This window comes from Gossypium arboreum, chromosome 3 (genome assembly GCF_025698485.1).
Source record: "Gossypium arboreum isolate Shixiya-1 chromosome 3, ASM2569848v2, whole genome shotgun sequence".
Classification (NCBI taxonomy): Eukaryota; Viridiplantae; Streptophyta; class Magnoliopsida; order Malvales; family Malvaceae; genus Gossypium; species Gossypium arboreum.
This window is the reverse complement of record NC_069072.1, coordinates 44,875,188-44,899,504: the sequence shown is the minus strand read 5'-3', so window position 1 is coordinate 44,899,504 and position 24,317 is coordinate 44,875,188. Positions and strand designations below refer to the sequence as shown.

The 24,317-nt window shown below is 35.1% G+C and overlaps 3 protein-coding genes across 6 annotated transcripts; 2 read left to right on the top strand and 1 right to left on the bottom strand.

The window, feature by feature from the left end:
- Positions 1-10,532: 10,532 nt before the first annotated feature.
- Positions 10,533-13,155, top strand: LOC108480867 (uncharacterized). The gene is made up of 2 exons (XM_017783993.2): positions 10,533-10,868; positions 12,672-13,155. The coding sequence occupies exons 1-2, from the start codon at positions 10,695-10,697 to the stop codon at positions 13,065-13,067; spliced, it is 570 nt and encodes a 189-aa protein (XP_017639482.1). The 5' UTR covers positions 10,533-10,694; the 3' UTR covers positions 13,068-13,155.
- Positions 13,156-14,293: 1,138 nt separating this feature from the next.
- On the top strand, positions 14,294-18,455 carry LOC108482942 (pentatricopeptide repeat-containing protein At1g26460, mitochondrial). 2 transcript variants are annotated; one of them, XM_053025694.1, is made up of 7 exons: positions 14,294-15,146; positions 15,683-15,905; positions 16,006-16,485; positions 17,093-17,299; positions 17,587-17,724; positions 17,815-18,037; positions 18,163-18,455. In XM_053025694.1, exons 1-6 carry the CDS (start codon positions 14,533-14,535, stop codon positions 18,001-18,003), a joined length of 1,851 nt encoding a protein of 616 aa, XP_052881654.1. In that variant the 5' UTR covers positions 14,294-14,532; the 3' UTR covers positions 18,004-18,037; positions 18,163-18,455. The 2 variants fall into 2 exon arrangements, with proteins under 2 accessions (XP_052881654.1, XP_052881653.1); XM_053025693.1 differs by having other exon boundaries at positions 14,296-15,146; positions 17,815-18,023.
- A 204-nt stretch (positions 18,456-18,659) lies between these two features.
- Positions 18,660-24,317, bottom strand: LOC108482941 (probable methyltransferase PMT5). 3 transcript variants are annotated; one of them, XR_008280066.1, is made up of 10 exons: positions 24,061-24,317; positions 22,741-23,727; positions 22,406-22,541; positions 21,962-22,202; positions 21,233-21,458; positions 20,900-21,053; positions 20,458-20,762; positions 19,904-20,036; positions 19,360-19,566; positions 18,660-18,929 (listed from the first exon to the last, which is right to left on the bottom strand). XR_008280066.1 is itself a non-coding variant. In XM_053025692.1 (10 exons), the coding sequence occupies exons 2-10, from the start codon at positions 23,250-23,252 to the stop codon at positions 19,417-19,419; spliced, it is 1,782 nt and encodes a 593-aa protein (XP_052881652.1). In that variant the 5' UTR covers positions 23,253-23,727; positions 24,061-24,317; the 3' UTR covers positions 19,110-19,416. The 3 variants fall into 3 exon arrangements, 2 of the variants coding, with proteins under 2 accessions (XP_052881652.1, XP_052881651.1); XM_053025692.1 differs by lacking the exon at positions 18,660-18,929 and having other exon boundaries at positions 19,110-19,566; positions 20,458-20,650; positions 20,726-20,762; XM_053025691.1 differs by lacking the exon at positions 18,660-18,929 and having other exon boundaries at positions 19,110-19,566.

Below are 24,317 nucleotides of genomic sequence, written 5' to 3'. Positions count from 1 at the left end.
CAAATAAAAGAAAATGAACATTAGCAATATATTTTTAATTTCCTATACTTATTTTAACCAAAAGACAAAAATATATAAATTTCGGTTAATTCGATTAACCGACCGAATTAACCAAAATATATTGGTTCGGTTAATGTATTTGAAAAAAAATCGGTTCGGTTAACGATTAAAATTTTTTACATTTCGAGTAATTCGGTTAATAATAATTTAGTTCAAGTATCAATCAAACCAACCGTTTGAACACTCCTGATGTTGTGTTCCTTAGGTTGTTAACAAGAGTTAATTCCAATTTCACCATCTCTTTCTCTCTCCAAAGGTTTTAAATCTAATTTATGAAGAAGATGTATTTAAGGATCAATTAAATTTATAAATTATTTAAAATTAAGACCAAGTTGATAGGATGCGTAACTGTTGAGGATTAAATGTATTAATATATCAATTTAAAAAATCACATCATCATTTTCCTTATTGATTTAATGGAGGTGACCAAATCAGTAATGAAATTGAAAGTTTTTTTTTTAATATAATTTGGTGATTGATATAGAAATATGCTAGTAATTAGGTGAGTGTTAGACCTGCTCAGGAGTCGGATCACCCGTCCAGGCCCGAAAGCTTGCCTGAAAGATGGGAGGGTTTGGACACAAATACGAGGCTCAAAAGATGGGCTTAGGTAAAATTCAAAGCTTGTTTTCTATATAGGTCGAGCATTGACTTAATATTTTTGGCCCAAGCCTGGCCCGGCCTGGCCTGAATATATTATGTGTTAAAAATAATTATATTAATTATATATGTTAAATAATAATGATATATATTTATATTTATATTAAATCACTAATCAAATAACAATTAAACCCATTACTCAAAACCTAAAAAATACTTAGCCAATTAAATAATCCAACCCAAAATATAAAATTTTAAAATTATATTAAATATAATAAAACATTTATTATATTTCTTTTTTTAATACAAATATATTTTAATGTATTTTTAATGTGTTAGAAAATTTTATTTTAGCGTTTTAGTGCATTTAGTGTATTAATAATTTTAAATAAAAAATATAAAAATTTAAATATGAACAATTAAGTCAAACCCAAATTTAGGCAATTTACAAGATAAAGCCATTTTTTTTAATATTTACAGAAATGGGCCAACTTTTTTATTATTTACTGGAAAGGGCCGAATTCCCCGAAAGCGCGTCCACGTCAGTGCGATGTCAGGTGACATGTCAGCAAAACGCGTTCCTGGGGGAGCATTTTTCCATGTCAGCACAAAGCGCTTCCTTGAGGGCGCGCTTTGTGCTGACGTGGAAAAACGCTCTACCAAGGACGCATTTTACCCCCCAACAGCTAATTTTTTTTTACCGTTAGAACCCCCAACGGTCAAAAAGAAACTATAAAACCCCCTTTCATTTTTTTCACACTTCAATCCTTTCAATATTTTCTCAAATTCCTCTCAAAGCTCTTTTTAATTTTTGCAAAAAAACTCTATTTAAATTTTTTCTGAATAATTTTTTTAAATAAAAAAATTCGATCGTGTTAGCAATGGCTGGAGAATTAATTCATCTTGATAATAAACACATCTTCGTTGAACAAATGAAAATGGTAAGTGCTAAATTTAATTTTTCAATATTATTTAAGATTTTTTTATTTATGCAATTTTAATTAATTTTTATTTTATAATTTTTTTATAAAAGTCTGTAGATCGGGAGTTGCAATGCTATATCCATAATATGTCTGGTCCTCCATCACCGTTGATAAAGAATTACCTGTGGGAATCGGGTTTTTGGCACGTGGCCACGATAGGCTGGGGGTGCAAGTTGAACCCAAAACTCATTAGTGCATTGATAGAGAGGTGGAGACCTGAGACGCACACATTCCATCTTCCATGCGGAGAGTGTACTATCACTCTGAAAAATGTGCATTTGCAATTGGGATTGCCGGTGGATGGGTACGCAGTCACTGGGTCTGCTCAATCTACTGATTGGGGAGCCGTATGCTACGAGCTTTTGGGTGCTATTTTGGATAATATTAATGGAGTTTGGATCGAGATGGGCTAGTTACGAGACACATTTCCGGAGCCGGATAATGATTCGACTGAACTAGAAAGAATACGATATGCTCAGGCATACATTCTTGAAATAATTGAAGGTTATCTGATGCCGGACTTGTCAGAAAACCTCGTACATCTGAGATGACTGCTGAAAGTCATTGATTTTAGATCAGCTGGTGAATTTAGTTAGGGGTCTACCGTGTTGGTAACATTGTACCGAGAGATGTACGGGGCGACGCGACCTAATAATGCCAAAATTGGAGGTTGTCTATCACTAATGCAATCATGGGCATGGTTTCACTTTCCATTTTTACATCCTTGAGTGGACCACCCATATACATTCCCACTCATAGCAAGGTAAATTTTATATTAGATTTTACAATTATTACGTAGATTAATCGTATGCTAAAAATTTATTTAATTAGGTGGAACCATTCGGCAAGTTATGTTGGATTACCTACCTCTCTTGAAGATATACGGCTTCTATTAGACCAACGGTCAGAAGCACAAGTAAGTATTAAATAAAATAGATATACATAATAAAATAGTCGATTCGTATTTAGTATTTAGTATTATGTATATAACTAATATTTTTATCATGTTCATATAGTTTTAATGGACACCATTCAAGGATCCGGCAATTCGGGCAGTAATTCCAGATGAATACTTTCAAAATCTGAACATTTGGCATGTGAAGGTCCTATTGGTCAACTATGCGATCATGGAGATGCACCAATCAGATAAAGTATTGTGGCAATTTGAATTCCGACAATCGATTTCCATGGCACCTGAAGTGCTCGATGATGAGCACAAAATCGACTTACAGTAGTTGCATACGGATTGGCTGAGATATTGGTCATATATCAAAATGTGGGAAAATAGTATGATTACATACCTACTCGGGAGCCGATCATCGTTCCAGAGTTAGCCTGCGTGCCGGAATACATGCCATGGTTTAGGATCCATGGCAAGCCATATTTACTATCGAAAGATGAGAAGAACGACAGTAAATTCGTGTCGAAAAAGAACGATAGGGCCCTTTAAATCCAAGAAGAAGGGATACGACGCGGGCTCATCAACAGCGTCCACACAATCACCAAGCCCATCAACAGCGCTCATACAATCACCAAGCCCATCAACAGCGCCCACACAGTCACCGGGCCCAACACTTCAACGGACGACACACACATCACAGTCTTTTCAGATTATGCCAGGTGAGTATCCTAGCCCTTTTATGTATCCTAACCCTTTTATGTTTTTTTCCCAGTCCTATGGCAGGTTGGAATGCATGGCCTGGTTCATCTCTATTCCCGATTACTCTGAGTGGACCACAGATCTATAGGCCACCATCACATGAGAGATCACACAAGGTGCCGTCGAGGAGCTCTTCTTTTTACCAATCCCCATCGCTTTATGGGATCCAAACACCTTTGCCATAGGTGATGCAAACACCTCCGCATTCACTATTCTATCAAGGTGGGACATCCTCCTAACACCCATAACCAAATCCCTTACCGGAGGAACCATAATCCCTGCCGAAGGAACCATAATCCCTGCCGAAGCAATCACAACCCCCGTCGGAAGCTGGACGAAAGAAAAATCCAACGCGTAACCGTCGACAACCCCCATGTAGCACTGAATCCGGTTGACACCAACATTGATTTTTTTAATATATTTGTAATAAATTTTTTATATTGTTTCATTTAATAAAATAAAAGTTATTTTGAATAAAGTAATTGTAATTTACCTTATATTTTTAATAAATAGAAGTTCTTTTAAATAAGGCAATATTTTGAATATTTTATATTTTTAATAAAATATAAATAATGCAACATAGTTTTATTACAACAACTATCAGCTATTTTGATTTGGACATGATCGACTTGTATGGCATAGATTCCTACACCATTTGCACAACTTTTGTTGCTTGGCTATTTCTCGAATGTCCATATTATTACGTATTCTAGTAGAGCAAGGCCAACCTTTTGGTTTGCGACACAATTCTCTATCCGGTAACAACTTAAACGAAGTAAGCAATACAGACGGCCACTTACGTTCATCTGGAACCAATGGGAATACATGTCTCCACAAGTTGTTCATGTATTCTATTTTGTACACTTTGTCGACATAGCTCATGGAATCCAGACGGAGATTCTGACAAGTTGCAATTACATGAGCGCATGGATAATGAAGTGCGTTAAACCTCCCACAATCGCAAGTCCTATTTCTCAAGTGTACACGATATTGCCCACCAGTAATACCTTGGTACGGTCTGTCAAACTCCATCACACGAAGCCATAGGATATCTTGATAGTGACACACGTGTACTTAGTGTTCGTCCGCGCCTTCACCTTGTTAATTTCTTGCAATACCTTCCTACACCATACATGGCCTCCCTGCATTTGGCCTTCATAACTTGTTGCTTGCTTTGGAAATAGGGCCGCTAAATAAAAATATGTCTCTCGCACAACCGATGTTATCGGCAAATGACGCGTTCCTTTTAGAATAGAATTTATGCATTCAGCCAGGTTTGAAGTCATATGACCATATCGTAGGTCGCCGTCATATGCTTGTGTCTACTGTTCGAAAGGTATGTTACAGAGATAGTCCGCGCTTTCTTCATTAACTGAACGCAAAACTGCCAACATCTCATGAAAACGGTCCTTACTTATCTCATACCCTGTCAATATAAGTTCATAGCGAAAATTACATACCACTCTTTCATTTAGAATAAATTCAGTATTACAAACAAAATTATATTCATAGAGATTAAATACCCATGTTGGTTATTTTTTTCGTTTTTCACTTGTAGATTAAAATTGCCCGTAGTAGTTGGACGCAATGTGCATTAGGCAATACCGATGGTATGTGCAATGCCATAGGCTTCCCTGTCGCTCAATTGTGGCTAGTATTCCAGTACCCCGATCTGATATAACATAGATATCAGGTTGGAGGCAGACATGCCTCCTTAACCTAGAAAGAAAGAAATCCTAATCATCAGCTGACTCCCCTGGTGTTATTGCAAACGCAATTGGAAGGATTCTCCCACTGCTATCCTGTGCCACAGCTAGCAATAGCCGATAGGTATATCTACCAAACATAAAGGTACTGTCAATTTGTACCAATGTCTTGCAGTATAGAAATACGTCTCGGCATTGCTTAAAGCTCCAGAATAGACGTTTGAACACTTCGCATCCATAAAGCAATCGGTCGTTGTAGTACGCAAGTGTTGTTTCAAGGTCTGTTATGCAACCTGGGACGTATCTCTTTAACACTTAACACCACTGCCACATTTCATTATATGAAGCATCCCACCCACTATGCATCTTTTCCAACGCCTTCTGCTTAGCTATCCAAGCCTTGCGGTAAGAGGGCGTGTACCTCATTTGGCTACGAATATTGGCAATTAAGATCGGCACTGAAGTTCTGGAATCTGCCTTCACTGTCTGTAGTATTAAGCTAGCTAACATATCTGAATCCATCTTGGGATGATCTTGTGAATCACTTGTCAACGAAGTATGTTAAATAATGCAACATTACATAATAACAGTATTATTCAAATGTAATGACCCAAAATTCACGGGCATCGGAAAAGTACATTATAGGACCTCCCTCTTAGTAAATCGAGTTCGTAAATAATTATTAGGAATACATACGAGTCTAGCAGTTTACTTAATTAGGTTTTAATTAGGTAAGTTTAGCTTAATTTAGAGAAAATAGAAAAAGGATTAGATTGAATAAGGGGTAAAAGTTTAATTATAAATTAAAAGAAAGTAAAAAGGACTAAAATGGAAAATATGCCAATTAGTAATGATGAGGCGACATAAGTTTGTTAAAATCTAAGATTTTTATAAGATATATAAATTATTATTATTGTTATTATTAATTATTATTATTATTAAATTAAGAAATAAATAAAATAAACATAAATGTATGGTAATAAAAATATATATGTGTAATAATTATATTTGTACAATTGTAAATTAAATGTTTAATTACTTTATATTTAAGTAAATAGATATTTATTATTTATTACTATTATTATTATTTTATCAAGTTATAATTTATATAAATTATATTAATTATATTATGGAATAAATTAAATATGACAAATGTATGGTGATGGAATAGTACATGTGTAAAATATGTATTTGAACACTTGTATTATAATAGTATATTTTCTTAAATTTTAAGTAAAGATAATTATATATTCAATTATTCAATTATTAAATTAATAATAATCTATATTAGTTAAATGATAAAATAATACAAAGAAAATAAAATATAAAAGAAAAACAAAGAAACCAAGGAAACAGAACAGAAGCATTTCGAAACAAGGGAAGAAAAAGGAAAAAACTAGGGTTTTAAGTTTTAAAGCTTTGATTGGTAAGTCAATTAAGCATTTTTTTACTTAATTTTGATGTTTTAGAAGTTTTAGAACAAAGTTTTGATGGAATTAAGTTGAAGTTTTGGAAGTTTTTAGGTTTTTAAACAAAGTTCATGTTGAACAAAAGATTGAATTAGGGGTTTATTTGATAGAATTATGAATTAGAATTGATTAAAGGATTAAATTGTAAAGTAGGCTATAAGTTTTGTGTTGTAGGGATTAAATTGAAAGAAGTTTTAAATTAGGGTTTTATTATGAACATTAGATAGTTAAGAAGAATATGGAAGCAATTTGAATAAGAATGAAGTATAAATTAAGTTAGTAAAGTGAATGAGTTAGTAAGGACCTAATTGAAAGTAAGATAGAAATTGAATAAAAATTCAATTTTTCAATATAAATTAGTGTTGTATTAATAGTATAAATTATTTTTATTTTTATTTTCATAGTTAACAAAGAACCCAAGATATCGACGAAGAAAGGAAAAGAGAAGGTTGATGAAGAGTAATCTGAGAATTACGGTTTGTATTTCTATAAACCGAACTTAACATTTAAATTGTTGTTTTTATTATTTGATGTGTATGGAAAGATATTAAGGTAAGTATTAGTGTTTTGATATTGAATTGAATGTATGTGAATTTGTGATTATTGTGAAATGGATATTGAAATAATTAATTATTTTGAATTGAGAAATGAATTGAATACCCTATTAACTGTATCGGGCTGAGTCGGATATAGTTGGCATGCCATAGGATTGGAAGTGTTTAGGGATACTTTGACCTTGAGTCGATGAGGCACTATAAGTGTCGTACTGTTACTTCGACTTTGAGTCAATGAGGCACCTTGTTTGTCGTACTGTTACTGTTACTTCAGTTTTCCAATGAGGTACTAAGTACCGTACTACTACTGTTTACTTCAGCATAGCCGATGAGACACTAAGTGCCGTACTGGTGTATTGGTTGGATCCGTGTATCCGTCTAAGTCCGAGTTATGTTAATAGGGGTAAACTATTGCATTGAATGATTGAATGACTGTATTACTAGACTGAATAATTGATTGTTATTGATTGTTTGATACTGAATAACTGATTGTTATTGAATAACAATAATCAAATAATTGTTATTGAAAAATAATGATTGATACTGAGTTTGAATTAAAATAGAGGATTAGATTGAAAGTTGAATATTTAAATAGTTAATGAATTTGAGTAGTGTTATATATGCATTTTATAATTAAGTGTTGGTTTATAGAAATACCACTGAGTTTATACTCAGCGTACGGTTTATTTCCGTGTGCAGGTTAGGTACTAAAGTGATTAATGACTCAGCATCTAAGCCAATCCCGAACTCAAATACGTGGTGATGTACTTTTCTATTTTGAAAATGGCATGTACCTAGGTTGTAATTTGTTGTTATTTTGATAACATAAATATTAATGATAAATGATGGTAATGGTTTTTCCATACAATTACATATGTCTTAAACATAGTCTATATCATAATTTTGGACAATTTTGTTAAATGATAAACTAAATGAATCAATTAGACGTTTAAAAAAAAAGAAGAGTTCCCGAATAAGTCCCGATTCGATTCTAACGTGTGAATTGGACTTCGAAGGTCCATTATAGGGACTTTATAATTAAATCAAGTTATGTATGTCATTTATTTTGAATTAATTATAAATTGTCTAATAGGTCCGGTAATGCTCTGTAACCCTGTTCCGGCGACAGTTTGGGGTTAGAAAGTGTTACATCAAAAACCCTAAATACTGTACCTCCAGCACATATATGTGGACCTTTGTACTTTTTTATCTCCCACAACCTTATCCTTTTCCTTAACAAGGCGTAGATTTTCCATGAACATGTATCGTCTTGCACTGCACATTTCACCTCAAACTTATCGGATTTGGATTTAACCATGTGGTAATTAACCCCGTTCATGATGCTATGTTGTTTCAATGCACCAATAAAACTATCCTTATTGGAAAACTCATTACCAACTTCCAATTCACCTGAATCTAATAACGAACTTGTATGATCACGCGTTCTGTGTGGTAGATCTAGAAACTCCAACGCATCATCTGCAGATAGATAGACATTATGCATGTGGGCTAGAGGCGAGTATTCCCTGAATCGTACATCTTCTTCTTCATTTGAACCCCCTTTAACATCTTTAGGTTCGGTTGGAATAGGCTCCGGTTCAGAACATAATACAACTTCTGCATCATTAGGGTCGGACTCTCGAGGTGAATCCACATCAAACTCATTATCTAACCCACCATCATCTGCAACATACGAGGTCCCTTCACCGGTGGACATCGTAGAGAGTACATCATCCCTTCTTCTGGGCGTTTTATAACGTCCCTAATTAGATGTAGATTGTCAACCACTAGAAGTTGATGTCATTCCCTAGTACGTATTTCTAGCATCAAACATTGACCCACCGAGGTGCATATCGCAACCACTAACGGAGTGTCAAGCAGGGGTTGTGTATTCCATACTGCTACCAAACACGGGCGTTTTAGTGTTTTGCATCCCACTAACGGAGTGTCGGGCAGGGGTCGTGTATTCCTCTCGAACAGTAGATGTTGAAGTCGCAAATTCATCATTTGGCGATGAAAATTGTACATATAACTCAATATAGGGTGATCCACTAGCGAGATGAGTCTGCACCATTGCCTCCAAGCTACGAGCACCTTTAATGTCGAACAAGTCATATTGCACGGATCAACAGAAGCACAAAATTGATACCTAATAGACAAAGCTTTCATTGGCGTTATTCCAAAGATTTGACGCCTAATTCTTTTACGAAGTTCTGTCAAATCTATGTTCTGATTAAAAACCAGTCGCACTGTATTTTTCGATAAAAAAATAATGCCGTTCTTGGTGTGACGGACCTTACCATCATAGTAAATAACAGCACTAATACGTTCACTCATCTTCAATTTCTATTCTGCTTAGCGTCTCTAATTTTTCTTGCTGTAACTTATGCAACCTGAGAATAAAATTTGGCTCATTTATAGCCTCAGGCCAAATAGGAACTACTGTAGAAAAAGAGCATCCACGTGAGAGCTTTTTCAGTACTTTTGCTGACAGTGCATCCTACTTGAAGCATTTTTGACACTATTTGTTCAGAAACATATTCTCAAAATTATTTTTTTAGAAACTACTGTAGAAAAAGAGCGTCCACATGAGAGCTTTTTTCAGTACTTTTGCTGACAGTTCATCTGCTTAAAGCATTTTTGACACTATTTGTTTAGAAATATCTTCTCAAAATTATTTTTTCAGAAACTACTGTAGAAAAAGAGCATCCCCGTGGGAGCTTTTTTCAATACTTTTGCTGACAGTGCATCTTACTTGAAGCGTTTTTGACACTATTTATTCAGAAACATCTTCTTAAGATTATTTTTTCAAAAACTATTATAGAAAAAAAACATCCAAGTGGGAGCTTTTTTCAGTACTTTTGCTGATAGTGCATCCAGCTTGAAGCATTTTTGACACTATTTGTTCAGAAATATCTTCTCAAAATCATTTTTTCAGATACGTCTTCTCTAATTTATTTTTTAGATACGTCTTCTCTAATTTATTTTTTCAGAAACTACTGTAAAAATTTTTTTATTCCTAATATATTTTTTCCATAACCCTAAACACAAAATCATTTAAAAAATTAATCCATAATTTAATTAATTAACCCTAAACCCTAATCTAATTTATTTTTTATTAAAAATTCTAAACCTTAAAACCTTAATCCTAACCCTAAATGCAAAAAAAAATCCTAACCCTAAAAAAAGGACAAAATGCATCCTTAGAGAGCATTTTGCCACGTCAGCACAAAACGCACCCTTGAGGGACGCTCCCTAAGGGACGCGTTTTGTTGACATGTCACCTGACATCGCACTAACGTGAACGCGCTTTGGGGGAATTCGGCCATTTCCAGTAAATAATTAAAAAGTTGACCCATTTCCATAAATATTAAAAAAAAAACTTTTTTTTGTAAATTGCCCCCAAGTTTACTTTCTTTGGGATATCTCTGGACAAAAAAGTAAATCTGTTTTTCAATTTGAAAAAGAAGAAGGGAAATGTGTAGTAAAAATCCCAGGACAAAAATATCAAAGAAATCTTAAGCCGGGGTTTCTACAGGAGTAAACTCAATTGTTGTGTCCACGGTCTGATCCGGGGTGGCCCAATGTAGAAGAAGCCTTCGTTTTTAAGCCCTGAATTAGCCTTAGAAGTAAAACCCGGACACAACTGGCGGAGTAAAAAAATGGTATCGATAATCGTATCTTCTTCAGCTTTACCAACGCGGTCCCTCAACTCATTCCCGACTCACTCTGAACGCTCCAACAAACTCACCTCACTGTCATGGACCTCTTCGTTTCCCAGTATCAACATATCCATTAACTCATTCACGCTCCCTCCTGCTCCCTCTCTTAACAAGGTATTCCTTTTTCTTTTTTTTTTTGTTTAAACATTATTGTGTTTTGGTTCCTGGGAAAGGAAATTTGATGAAGTAACGGGTCTTTTATGTTTGATTATGCTGTTATAAGTGTCCTAGGCATGTGAAAAAAAATGGGTTAGTAATTGTTTACTTGATGGCAATTGTAAGCTGGGTTTTGGGTTGCCTTTCATGTTGTAGCTGAATAAGCATGCTTGATTAATGACCAATATTTGTTTTTTCATTAACTTATTTTCATAGATTATATATGTTCTTTCCATAGAGGGATCAGTGTTAGGGGAAGCATTTTAGGTTATAATTGGAGTCAAAACTCTCTATTCTGCAACTGAGTAAATCAGAGCGTTTAGCAGTTGAATATGGTGATATTAGGTGTTCGAGAGTCTGAAAAATGTGCTGACCTGGTAAATATGAAATTCGATTTCTCGAAAATTCTATAACAAAATGTTTTCTCAAAACTTGCCTTTTTTGGTTTAGTAATTCCAGTTTGCCTGCTGGTTTGTTCCACGAGGTGATGTTTGTAAGACAATATTTTATAAGCTTGTCCTTTGTGGCGGAGCCCTTTTGTTGATATACTCTTCTAATTGAACTCAAAGATGTCTTATGAAGTTGATAAGAGTTTACTGGTTTGGAAGGGATAATCTCTTTTCTGTATGAAAGTAGAGATATATACTATGCCAAATAAAGTTTCATAATTTAGAAATCGGATCATTATTGTTTGTATCGAATATGCCTAGACCTAGAAGATTTTAAACAGCCTTTTTGCGCTGTGGAGATTTATCTCGAGGAAAATGATGTGAAGTACACCCTGTTTCCGATGAAAAGATTATAAAATCTTACTTCCATTCTCTGGTGTTAAAGAATATCATGGTGCTCCTGTTTTGATGGTTGAGAAGATATAACATCTTGTCTTGAGGTTTGATTCGTTACTTACCGGCTTGTTCACAGGGGCAGATAACATCATTGCTGAATTTTACTAGCAAGCTCCAAAATAAAATGTTTTTGAGCTTAGATTTTGTTTAAATTTAGAGAATAAAAATCTCCTCTCATCATTGTTCTTATGTTCCATGGGGTTGGGTTTTATTATAGTATGATCAATGATAAAATATGGGTAGAAGTACCATGGAGGCCCTTATACTAGGAGGGAAATTGTATATTGCCCTTCTACTTAAAAAAATGGGCAAATTAGTCATATAGATTAGATCAGTGAGCAAACTAGTCTTTCTATTAACAATTTCATCAGTTTTTACTGTTAAAAACTGATCCTTATACGTCAGCATAAGGTATACGTGGGCACGCCAACTGTCTAGTTATTTGGTTAGCCACACTAGTTTTGAAGAGTAAAAATTGATGAATTTTAACATAAAGGACCAATTTGCTCTTTGATCTAACATATAGAGACTAATTAAAGGGGGCTAAATGCAATCTGACTCTTAATGCAGGGGCCTTTATGGTACTTTCACCTCAAAATATGTGAACTTGTGAACTCGTATGCACAATTTGTCCTTTTTAGTAAAGCATAATACATCTGGCTGATAATTTTAGTCACTCTTTTTAATCCAAATGTAACTTCGTACAGTTTAACACTTTAGGATCTGAAATTGTTCGGATTTTGGCTTTTATGTCGAATAGTTGGAAAGGTGTTTGTTTTGATTTGTTATATGATAGTAAGTTATGATTTCCTGTTGTGCATATTTAGCGGACAATTTACACACTGAGCACTGACTAAATCCGTTGAAGGAAGCAAAAAGAGAATCCAAGTTAATTTTGTTTGGCATTTATGTTTAGGGTCCTTTTGTTCAAGCTGCCTGGACCAGGAGATCACGTGGTGAAGCTGCAAAGCAACCCAATAGGAAATCATGGAAACAAAGGACCGATATGTATATGAGGCCATTTCTACTAAATGTTTTCTTTTCGAAGAAATTTATTCATGCAAAAGTGATGCATCGAGGTACAAGCAAAGTGATATCAGTCGCAACCACGAATGCCAAGGATCTTAGAAACAATTTGGCATCACTCACAGACCACAATGCATGCAGAACAATCGGGAAACTTATTGCTGAACGATCAAAGGAAGCCGATGTGTATGCAATGTCTTACGAGCCTAGAAAGGGTGAGAGGATTGAAGGTAAGCTAGGCATAGTTCTTGACACCATTAAGGAGAATGGGATCATATTTGTATGAGCCAATCACACATTGGTGTAGTAAATTAATTTATTACTGAACTGTGGGAATGCAATCAATATTTGAGCCTCTTGATATTAGAATAGAATCATTTTTTAGTGCTATGTAGTATGAAATGATGAATGTTGTATTTGTAAAACACCTGCAGATGCTTTGCTGGCATCAAGCCAAAACCATATAATACTGTGAGCTAACATGAATAAGACATAAGCTGTAAACAATAACAAAAAATGAAGCACATCCGGAGAGTAGGAATCAATTATCCATTCTTATTTCTTCTTCTCAAACTCGATCACCACCCAAAAAGAGAAAGTAGTTTAAGTAAGTCACTTTTTTAATCTACTCGCTAATTGCCCTGCCACTGTTTTGAATGGTAAATGGACCTGTTAAAAGAAAATCTTAAATTTTATTACATTATTTTTTAATATGTCATACTCAACTTGTTAATACAACATACACTATCGTGTTAACAATTTAAGCTGAGGGAGTAATCTAATTAATACAATTAGGGTTAAAAAAAACCTATCAAACCAAGAAACTGAGTCGAATAGACAATTCTGTTCGTGTTTTTTTATAGTTTAGTTCAGTTCTAATTAGATGATTTCGTTGAACCACATCAATTCAGTTAGATTTCAGTTTATTTCATTAGATATCGAAAAGTTAAAAAAAAAAAGTTTAAAATTTTTAAAAAGAAACCCAAATTTAAATATATTTAAAATCCAAAACAAAACTCATTGCTTCTAAAAGCTAAATACAGTTTTATTATGCTTTTACATATTCTATAATTGAATAAAAATAAAAAATAAACCCTAAATCTAATTTCAAATTCATCCTCTTACGAATGCATTGTTTATTTATTATTGTTGTTAAAACTTTTAAAATTTGGATTACCATTATTAACATTTTCAAGTTGGGTGTTTTTTACTATCATTACACATTAAGAGTTATAAAATACAAATAATTTAATATTTAACCATGTTCAATGAAGGTTGAGTGTGATTAAATCAAAGTTTAATTGAATTTTTAATTATAAATTTTATAAATTATTTTTAAATAAATATATTAATTGAGATTTTATGTATCATTAAAAAAATAAAATTGCCAAATAATGTCTTAAAAACATAAAACAAAAATAATTTAATCTAATTATTAATAAAATTCAAAAGCTCAAAGCCCATATGAAACCCAAATCCGTACCGACCACCGATTCGAAAAATAAAAAAACCAAATACCCCGATTTCTTATAAACCGATCTCACCCCTCAATAAAAATTTGATTCTTTGCGAACATTTTTTAATTTAGGGATGAATTTAGAATCGGAAATACTTTGTGTATGTATAATGAAATTAACCCAATATTGAATTTACTATTGTCTCCTTCAAAGGCGATAACCCCTTTTCGTCGTCTCAAAAACCCTAACCTGAGAAGTTAGCTCTTTTGCTTCACTATTGACAGTGAACAAAAAATGGCTTCACAAATGGCGATCTTGACCAGAACACGAATCCTACTCCGAGTAAGCCAAGCCAAATCCATTTCCAGCTTCCCTTTCCTCTCTCAAGAACCCCAACTTGCCGAGTCAGCCCACACGGCTGAAACTCAAACCACCCCTCTCCCTCCCAACCCAGCCTCCGGCAGCCCCCTTTACCACGAGAACTGGCGAGACCCAAACGCAGCCAGAAAAACAACCTCCCTAGCGCAATCCCTTATTCCCCTCGGCTTCCTCAGCCAAACTCCTGGCCAACGGATTCAATACCTCTCCCAAATCCTTGATGCCCCTGCTTTAATGAACCATTTTGCTGATTTGATGACTCAGCAACGATGGACCGACGTGAAAGAGCTATTTGAGTTCTGGGTTCGATCGCTGGATAAGAATGGGAAGCCCAATAAGCCCGATGTGAATCTTTATAATCAGTATTTGAGGGCTAGTTTTATGATCGGAGCATCGGCAGGTGATTTGCTTGATTTGGTGGCGCAAATGGACGAGTTTGCCATTGTTCCCAATACAGCGACCTTTAATTTCGTTTTAAAGGCTATGAAGCAAGCTAAGGAAACTGAAGCTGCTGAGAAGCTGCTTGAACGGTTAGTTATAGTAGCACTATGCTCCCCCCAATTTCTCTCTTTTAAAGCCCTATGTTTTTTTTTGGGGTGTTTTGGATAATTGTAGGTTGCCTTTTGCTTGAAAGTTCCATAAATATTTGAGTTAATAAATGAGAAGGGATATAACTAAAATTGTTTCTAATTTGCTGCTAAAGTTTGTTTATTTGCATTTCGTAGCAGTGAGCTTGGATTAATCTTTTAAGTTAATTTTGTTTCTTTTTTTGTAATTATATTGAGAGTTTGGATTTTTTTTATTTAAAATGATATATATAATATATTTTTTGTTACAATCACTTCTGCCATACTATCGGACTTGGGGTTGTGTGGTCGTGGATGAATATATATATTTCCTTTTAAAACTTTAAAGACCTTTTTTTCATCAATTTGCTTTCAATAAGGATGTGCATTCATTTTTCTAGGAATTCAATAGCATCAGTAATACGCTGCTTTAGCATGTTTATCTTTGGAATTGTTTTCTAAAATATTGGTGATATTCACCTTCAATCTATTTCTATCAGGATGCTGCAAGGTGGAACAGAATCTCTGCCTGACGATGAGACTTATGATTTGGTTATTGGAATGCTATTTGAGTCACAACAGTTTGAAGCAGCCTTGAATCATATTGATATGGCCTTAAAATCTGGATATAAGTTGTCCATGCGAGTTTTTACAGAATGTGTGGCATGCTGTGTTAAACAAGGCCGGCTTGATGAATTGGCCACTGTCATTGAGATGTGCAAGGTATATGACTCTTGTTGCTTGCTAATGATATTGTTTCGATTAGGAGGTAGCCTTTGCTCAGTGTTTGATTATTTAACTTTGTTCTTATGACTCTTAGCAGACAACAGATCAGAATAGAGCTCTTTATCCAAATTGGACTTTGTGCAACTATCTTGCAGAAGTTGCAATGCAAGCAGATAACAGCAAGCTAGCATTTTATGCCTTGGAATTTATGGCCAAATGGATTGCTCGGGGTGAAAATGCAAGGCCGCCTTTCTTGCTTTCTGTAGATGAAGGATTAATTGTCTCAGCACTTGTAACTGCGGGTAGGACATACAGTTCAAAACTGTTGGATGTGTCCTGGGCAATCCTACGGCGTTCATTGCGTCAAAAGAAGGTGCCCAACCCTGAATCTTTCCTTGGGAAGATTTATGCACATGCATCATTGGGGAATCTGCAGAAAGCTTTTGGCACGTTGCATGAGTTTGAGGCTACTCATGGCAAGTCCACTAACGAAGCAGAAGACCTGTTCTCACCTTTCACCTCTTTATATCCCTTGGTTGTGGCTTGCTCCAAGAATGGTTTTGAGACTTTGGATTCAGTATGTCCTGTTACATTTTGATATTCCTTTGAATCATCTATTATTTAATGTTATCGACGATTGCTATATTTCTCAAGAGAAGGGTATTAGTATGTGAAATTTCACCATGCATGCATGTTGCCTTTTAAATTAGAAGGAATCCAATTTAGAAATATTAGTGATGAATAAATTTCAAAGAAGTTCCTTAAGCTGCTCAATAACCATTTGATGCTTATTGAGCATTTGAATGAAGCCTTTTAGACCACTTGTCTTTGTGTTTAGAACTGTGGAATATGTTTAAAATAAAATTATTTTTGCTGCATCATTCTATTCTTGGAATGCATTCATTGATGGCTGCATGCCGTGGCAATTATATTAGAATTTGCATCTGTAGGCCACTTTATCAGAATTTAGCACTTACATCCTTGTAACTACAATTTTTGTGTGAGAGAAATCTTTCTTTCCTTTTTTTTCTCTCTTTTGGGGAAATAAAGGCTTTTCAAGTTTGCTGTTATGGTATTCAATTCATCATTGCTTGTTTAAATTTTTTATAAACCTACTTGCATATTTTTTGCTCATTTATAGAGGAGGGTGTTGCTGATGTTGAAAATTTGAAATATTCTCCCAGGTATATTTTCAACTTGAGAACTTAAGTCGTGCAGATCCTCCATACAAGTCTGTTGCCGCTCTGAATTGTATAATTTTGGGATGTGGAAACATATGGGATATCGAGCGTGCCTACCAAACATTTGATGCAATAAGTTCCTCTTTTGGGTTGACCCCTGACATTCATTCATATAATGCTCTAATCTATGCATTTGGAAAGCTGAAGAAAGTATGTATCTCTATCCCTTGTATGTACATACACTTGCAACCAGTACATTTAGCTGCATGCATTAGTTAATCTTGAGCTTGCAGAATGCATGTATTCTAGATGTTGTTAAAAATGCTTAGCCTGATTCTTCTTTTGTGTCCTTTTTCTCTCTTGCTCCTGTAGCATAGTCTTACGTTCTAAAAAACTCATCGAACCACCCCCTTCCCAACTGAAAGGTGCTTTCTTGGGATTTAAGCTGTGAACTTAAACCTAATTCTTCAAGTAAATAATATATCCTTTCATGGCAGACTTTTGAAGCTTCAAGGGTGTTTGAGCACATGCTGAGCTTGGGTGTGAAACCCAATGCTAAGTCATATTCGTTGCTTATTGATGCTCATCTCATCAATCGAGATCAAAAAGCTGCTCTCTCTATGATTGACAAGATGGTAACTCCATTTTCTTTCTGGTTGTTAGGAATTAGCACATGACATCTCCATAGAAAAAGATTGATGGGCATTGAACAATTCTTTTGGCAGGTGACCTCTGGATTTGTACCATCCAAAGAAACACTAAAAAGGGTCAGAAGGCGATGCATACGAGAGATGGACTACGAGTGCGATGATAAAGTTGAATCTCTGGCTAAGAAATTCAGGATCAGGATGGGCTCTGAAAATCGCAGGGGCATCCTTTTTGATCTTGACTATGGCACTGAATATGCATCATAGGCAAGTTATGAAGTCTTAAGGTATCAATACTTGTGTAAGCATTTCCGGACTATATCTATGTGCCCTTGACATGCACATTTCTTCTATGCTCTTGAATGAATTGAGAATCTTGAACTTTTGCTAATGGGTTTTTAACTTGGAATTCATCTCTTATTGTAGGCTTGGGACTACATGATGCTTGAAATTATCAAGAGGGACAATTGGGGTTAACCAGGTTCCGATGAAGTAATCAACCCATTTGTTATTAGATTTTTGTCAATTCTGAGCCTTTGGAGGATAAATGTCGTGTTCTTAGCTTGTGATTTCCCCCCTCTAATATCTCAATTCTCTTTTTTTCACCCTTTATATGCTTTCTGAGGAATAGGAACAGAAAAAAGTTAGGAAAAGGTATTCGCATGTTGACAAATAAATGTCTTTTCTTTTTTGCACCTTTTAATCAAATAATTTCGCAATCCTCTTGATTATTTCTGAAAGAAAAAAGAAAAAAAAAGAGACGAATGTCTGCTTTTGGCTGTGATGATCATATTACAGGATATCGTAAACATTTGAGTTGAGGCGTACGAATCATTTCCCATTTGCTATATGGCTAAGCTTTTGAATGGAAAACTGGAACCATTAGGAAAAGTGAGAGAGAGAGAGAGAGAGCTTGGTTGATCTTTTGTACTAATCACATTTCGTGGCAATTGCACCGCAATGATGGTTCGATACAAGGAGTTCACTATAAAGTAGGTAAAGAAATGACATGGATGAATGAATTGCTACAAAGCCTTGACCAAAATTTTTAAAAAAAGAAAAAGGTAAAAGGTAGAGCAGCTACATTTTGCAGCTACCTCCTTTTCTAATCTACAGCCTTCAACCTTTGTTCCTTGTTCAGTCACTAAATGTCAAACCTGTCTCGACTCCACATCATATCTCACAGTCTGATGCTGCCAAAATAAACTTCATCAGTTTGCCCACATTATAAGGACTTGTTCATAGATTATATGGTATTTTGCATTATTGCTGGCATTCAGATACAGTGGGATGCAATCAACCTTAGGTTTGATGCTTAGGGTTTCTTTCTTTCTTACTGATGCAATGCAATCAAGAAACCCAATGTGTGAAGCTTAGGTTATAATTTCTTTTCTTTATTCATTTTCCCTATTTTCTTGGGGATCTCAAATTATCATTATCGGAAACCGTATCCCCTAAGCAGTTCATCACAAAGTCAATCAAGTTCCAATGTCCTGAGCATCAAAGCTCAATAATCTGCATAATATATTATTACTTTTAACTGTTCATGCATGCTTCTACATGCACTACTTCCATGCTAAGTGAATCATAGACGATGTTTTGGTGTTTTATTAGAGGAATTACCAGATAAAAAACAGTGTACAAATCTGTGGTCTTGAGACCTGATCCTTCTTTGATCAATCATTTTGTCAAAAATGGTTTCTGACAAATCAGTAGCCTCTGATCACTACCATTCTGAATGTCGATCACTCTTGCACCCCATCGTATCTGTGTAGCATGCGCACGTGCCAACTCTATAGCTCCTAATTTATCATAAAGCACAACCCAACCCTGCAAATAAACATAAGCAAATATTATAAGGATGAATGCTTCCCATTATACTGTTGTTCAAGCAACAAATCTTTCAAAAATCATTCCCTAACACAACATATTCTAGTACACAAAATGAAATAGCATTCTAGGGGGTTGATTCAAAATATCCAAAAAAAAAAAAAAAAGATTGCAGCGGTACTGTTGAATATAAAATAAAAACATATGAAAAATCAAAAAAGAATGGTGATACTTTCCTTCAAACTATCTAACAAACGGTTGGGACATTTACAGGTAATTGCGGCATAAATACACCCATTGGAATTCAAGCATAAACCATGTAAAAAGTGGAAATTACCTCAGGACGCAGGATTCGGTCCATCTCTACAAACAAGTCCATCAAACTGCACCTCTCTGAAGAGAGGTGCGAGAGGAGCCCATTTGCATGAAGCATGTCATATGTTCGAGGATATGTTGGGAAGGGTTCACACCTGAACACCACCAGTTATATCAGATAAGAAAATTGTTTTCACAATCCAATAGATTGATAAATAGCTGCCTGTCAGAAAGGAGCAATCTTATTAGCAATTCTACCACGGTGAACCATGTCTTTATTTGTCACTATGACTTGAGGAAATAAGTCAAATATAGTTCAACTACTAAAAGCTCATAATATATAGAAAAATTATGGAAGACAGTAATATTCAGTTATAGAATGAATCTAAAACTAAAGCAAATTATTTTAACAGAATCTTTAAGATTAACAAACTTTAACGTTATCTTAATCTGGAAGAAAATGAGTCAAAAACTTGTGAAAATAAATATAGCTAAAAACAAAGCAAAATTTGAAGTCCTAAACCATCTCATTCCTATCAACTTAAAAAAATTACTTCGAAGTTGTAAAAATCTAACCAGTCATGCAAAACACCGGGAAAACCTCGGTCAAGAATAAGAGGTAGCATATTACGTGACGTAACAGGCACCACATTCATCACCCACACTGATTTCTTTTCCTCCAGGAATGCAGCATTTAAACCCCCATAATGAGCATTCATGTCCATCACATTGCGTACCATATTAAATGGAGGCAATGGATCTTCAGCACCTGGCCTCTTGGGATGATCAGAGAAAATTAATGGAGTAAGCAAAGACCAATAGTTTTTTAAAGCTAATTTCCAACCTTGCAAGTCTTCAAAGAAATCTTCTGGACTGACTCCTGCAAGGATTAATTTACATCAATACACTAGCCAGATAAAGTCATCTACTGCATAAACCGTGGATTGCATTTGCAAAACAACAGGAAAACAAAAATACAGGTGCAGGAGGATAGAAAAAGGTTGGAACAATACTTTCCATGAAGTGCAAGCTCCGCAGAGCTCAATTCTGAGCTAGAGGACCTGTTCTGACTAGGAATCCAGCGTTTGCTGGAAGGTCCAATAATGCATGGGCTCAAGGCCTGATAATAGGAAGCATCATGTCCTTTGCAAAGGGGTACATCATTCTGCTTGCTGTATTCAAGAAAACAAAGTCAGAAAATCGTAGATCTGAAAGTTAGAAGTTAAGAGGAACAAATACAAAAAGGGTGAGACAACCTAAAGACAGTTTTACTGAATTGAAAGCCTGTTTCATAAAGCGATTGAACTAAGAGCTACTCTGAGAAGAGTGAAAATTATCAGTGCATACTCACCGAGAAGAATAGCACTGAGAATCAGCAGTTTTCTGCCAGATGAACGTCTCATCCTGCTGAGCAATAAGACTCCAACAAATTTTTTCAGGGAATTGTTCCAGTGGTGTTAGCATGTTTCTTATCTTTGTACCTGTTGCACTTCCATGTGACTTACTTTTGGGTGAGGTTAAAACAAAATACCCTCCAGGTTTGAGTAACCGATCTACTTCTATGAGAAGCATCCCCTCTGTTTTATGAAGACATGGTTAGAAGGCAAAGCATATGTAATTTCAAAATAGGCAGCTATCCTTGCCTATTTGTTAAATATAGATAGGTATATTGACAATGAATTATGATCATATGCACATGTAACAGTACACTAGGCGATTGGGGCTAAATGCATTATACTTTTTCCATCTTTTTTCCCCCTAAAATTTGTCTTCTCCATCAATGGTCAAAGGAGGAAGTTTCAGCACCAAAATACATTTCACGGATAACAGCATTATTAATCTTAAACAGATGGCACTGTTAGCAATGCACCACACTTCACCTTAGTGCATCAGTACAAAGCATTGTACTTTCAACAAAAGAACTAAAGAACTCTATAACGAAACATGACATGAAGATTATCAATTAAAAAAAAGGGAACAGAACAGTGGTATAGCTACATCTTTCCAAATAATTTTATAACAATTGAAATGAGTATCAATAAATAACAGAAAGCAAGCCTACTTTTAAACTCCAAAGTACCTTTCTTGTCCCAAGGAATACCACATTGAGCACAATGAACCATGTCAAATGAAAATGATGGATATGGCAGTTGTCTTGTTATGAAATTGCCAATCATTGCTGGAAGACCCCTCTCAAGAGCTAACTGAACTTGGCTTCCAGTTGCCTCATATCCAGCAATACAAAGAGCCATCAACTTTATTGAAACTAAATGAGCTCCAAAACTTCCAAATCCACAGCCAATATCAAGCACAGTGCGTACCTGTAATAAATTAGGAATATTAAATACCATGGTGCAGATTGCTTTACTTCCTCTTGAAGACCATATAGTGTCTTTCTCATATTCGTAAACATTAAAGGTAAAATATTAGAACATATTTGATTCCAAAGATACCGACCTCAAAGCTCATGGCACCCCAAAAGCTAAAATAATAGAATGAAAAAATAAAAATAAAAAAGCGTTACCCCAGCTTGTAAAAATTCAGAGTCACTTCCTAGTCCCATCATCTCTGCGATCTGGCGAGAATAATCTTTGACACCGTCAAAGGTTAAGCCAGCATCAGATTGAAAAGCAATTTGATTCTCTTCTAGCAACATCATTCTAACAGTTTATTAAAAGATTATGAAGGTAGATTAGAAAGGATGTGATTGATCATGTAAAGAACAAAGAAAGAAGAATACACACGTTGCTACAATGAACAGACACTAGCAAAATTCTAAAAGGTAAAGCTTGTAACCATAGGAGATAAACCTGATACTTTCTCTACTTTAACAAAGCATCCAAATGCTTTGATAAATACCTCTTTGTCATGCTTCCAGAAGAAAGGAATTGGTCTTTAGTTATCTTGACATTTCCACTCCAGATCACATCCCTACCAGCAGGCCATTGAAGTGGAGTCTTATAATCCTTAGGAGGGCGAATTAGACACCACTTTCCTTGCCCTACTACTTCACAATGTCGATCAAATTCCTCTCCATCTTTAAACCCAGATAAAAGATTTGCTGTCACGTTGTAACAAGGAACATAGTTCTCTCTTTCTTTGCCACAAAAGCCAAGCTCCCTTTGGCGACTAGCACCTGATGAGAGAGTTCTAAGCTCAAAATAATCAATTGCAGCTTGCTCCTTTAGCCTTCTATAATTTTTATAATTCTCAGGTACCCAAGTGGAGGTTACAGAGTCAAAAGAACTAGAAGACGACGATCCAAAGACTGTAATCAGCGCAAGCAAACTGACAACGCACAAGAACAACCAACTGACTGGCGGTCTAGGGCCAAGAATGACAGATAGTTTATTGAGCCAGGGGCTTCTCATGTCCAAAGCTTTAAACAATCGAAGTTTGGGAATCAACTAGATAACCAATCCCTTTAACTTATGTCTCAAGGAACTGTGCGCCATATCCTATCATCACTCATAAGCTTCTATATACCGTGAATACACGGGTAAGTCGAACAAGCCTCTTCTATGCTCCTATCTGCTCCGATCTTTCATCAGCCATCACAAGCAACAGATAATAAAATAGTACGAAATCCAGGTTCACTGTAAATCCACCATGACCACGAAAAAGAATTAAACCAACAAAAAACAAAGCTGAATTTCAATTCCTTGATATCGATCAAGAATTCCACCCAAAATCCAACGGCCTAAAAGCGAATTACAGAACTCCTAATTCAAACCAATCCAAAATTTATCGCAGTATCTTTTTACTAGAATCCAAACAGTGCCCATCAAAACTTAATTTCGAGTAATGACAATCCCTTAGTCTCAGCAAGTGTCCAATCGCGACAAGCTGCAAATGCACCACCAAAATCAATATTTAACAAAAATAAAACAAATTATGTTTCTTTAACGGCCAGTTTGCTAGATTGAATGAATTTCAATCTAAAAACAGTATTCTTACTCTAAAGATTAAAACAGAAAAATTCAATATATTCGAAATTCAGAATTAAGAGGAAAAAAAACTTCCCGTTTTTTAAATCCGGGAGCATAAAATCAGATCTCAAAAAGGAAAAATTAAGAAATAAAAAAGATTATTGAAGAAGCAGATAAAATGTAAATCGAAAACAGAAAAGGAAAAGAAAAAAAATACACAGAAGCAATTAGGGTTTACGTGGAAGCGTACCTGTGGAGATTCAAAATCTGAAAATCGACAAATGGAGAGAACGACTGAACGAAAGAGAGGATGAGAGAGAGAAAAAAAAGTTTATATATATATATTGATGAAATCATTACATGTAATGATAGATCTATAAATAAATAGGTTCGAATAAAAACAAAATTGGAAAGAATAAAAAACAGACAAAGGTGCAGCAGAAATCATTTAATATGGTTTATCTAAGGGATTTTAATCAGGTAAACTACAAAAGCAATCATGCTATT

Excerpts from the sequence above, each read along its gene's own strand:
- LOC108482942 (XM_053025694.1), top strand. The coding sequence starts at position 14,533 with ATGGCTTCACAAATGGCGATCTTGACCAGAACACGAATCCTACTCCGA. Across the intron at positions 15,147-15,682 it reads GCTGAGAAGCTGCTTGAACG|GATGCTGCAAGGTGGAACAG; the intron begins GTTAGTTATAGT and ends TATTTCTATCAG. Across the intron at positions 17,725-17,814 it reads TCTCTATGATTGACAAGATG|GTGACCTCTGGATTTGTACC; the intron begins GTAACTCCATTT and ends TTCTTTTGGCAG.
- LOC108480867 (XM_017783993.2), top strand. The coding sequence starts at position 10,695 with ATGGTATCGATAATCGTATCTTCTTCAGCTTTACCAACGCGGTCCCTC. Across the intron at positions 10,869-12,671 it reads CTGCTCCCTCTCTTAACAAG|GGTCCTTTTGTTCAAGCTGC; the intron begins GTATTCCTTTTT and ends ATTTATGTTTAG.
- LOC108482941 (XM_053025691.1), bottom strand. The coding sequence starts at position 23,252 with ATGAGAAGCCCCTGGCTCAATAAACTATCTGTCATTCTTGGCCCTAGA. Across the intron at positions 22,542-22,740 it reads TCTGGAAGCATGACAAAGAG|AATGATGTTGCTAGAAGAGA; the intron begins GTATTTATCAAA and ends ATAAACTGTTAG. Across the intron at positions 22,203-22,405 it reads CTGAATTTTTACAAGCTGGG|GTACGCACTGTGCTTGATAT; the intron begins GTAACGCTTTTT and ends AATTTATTACAG.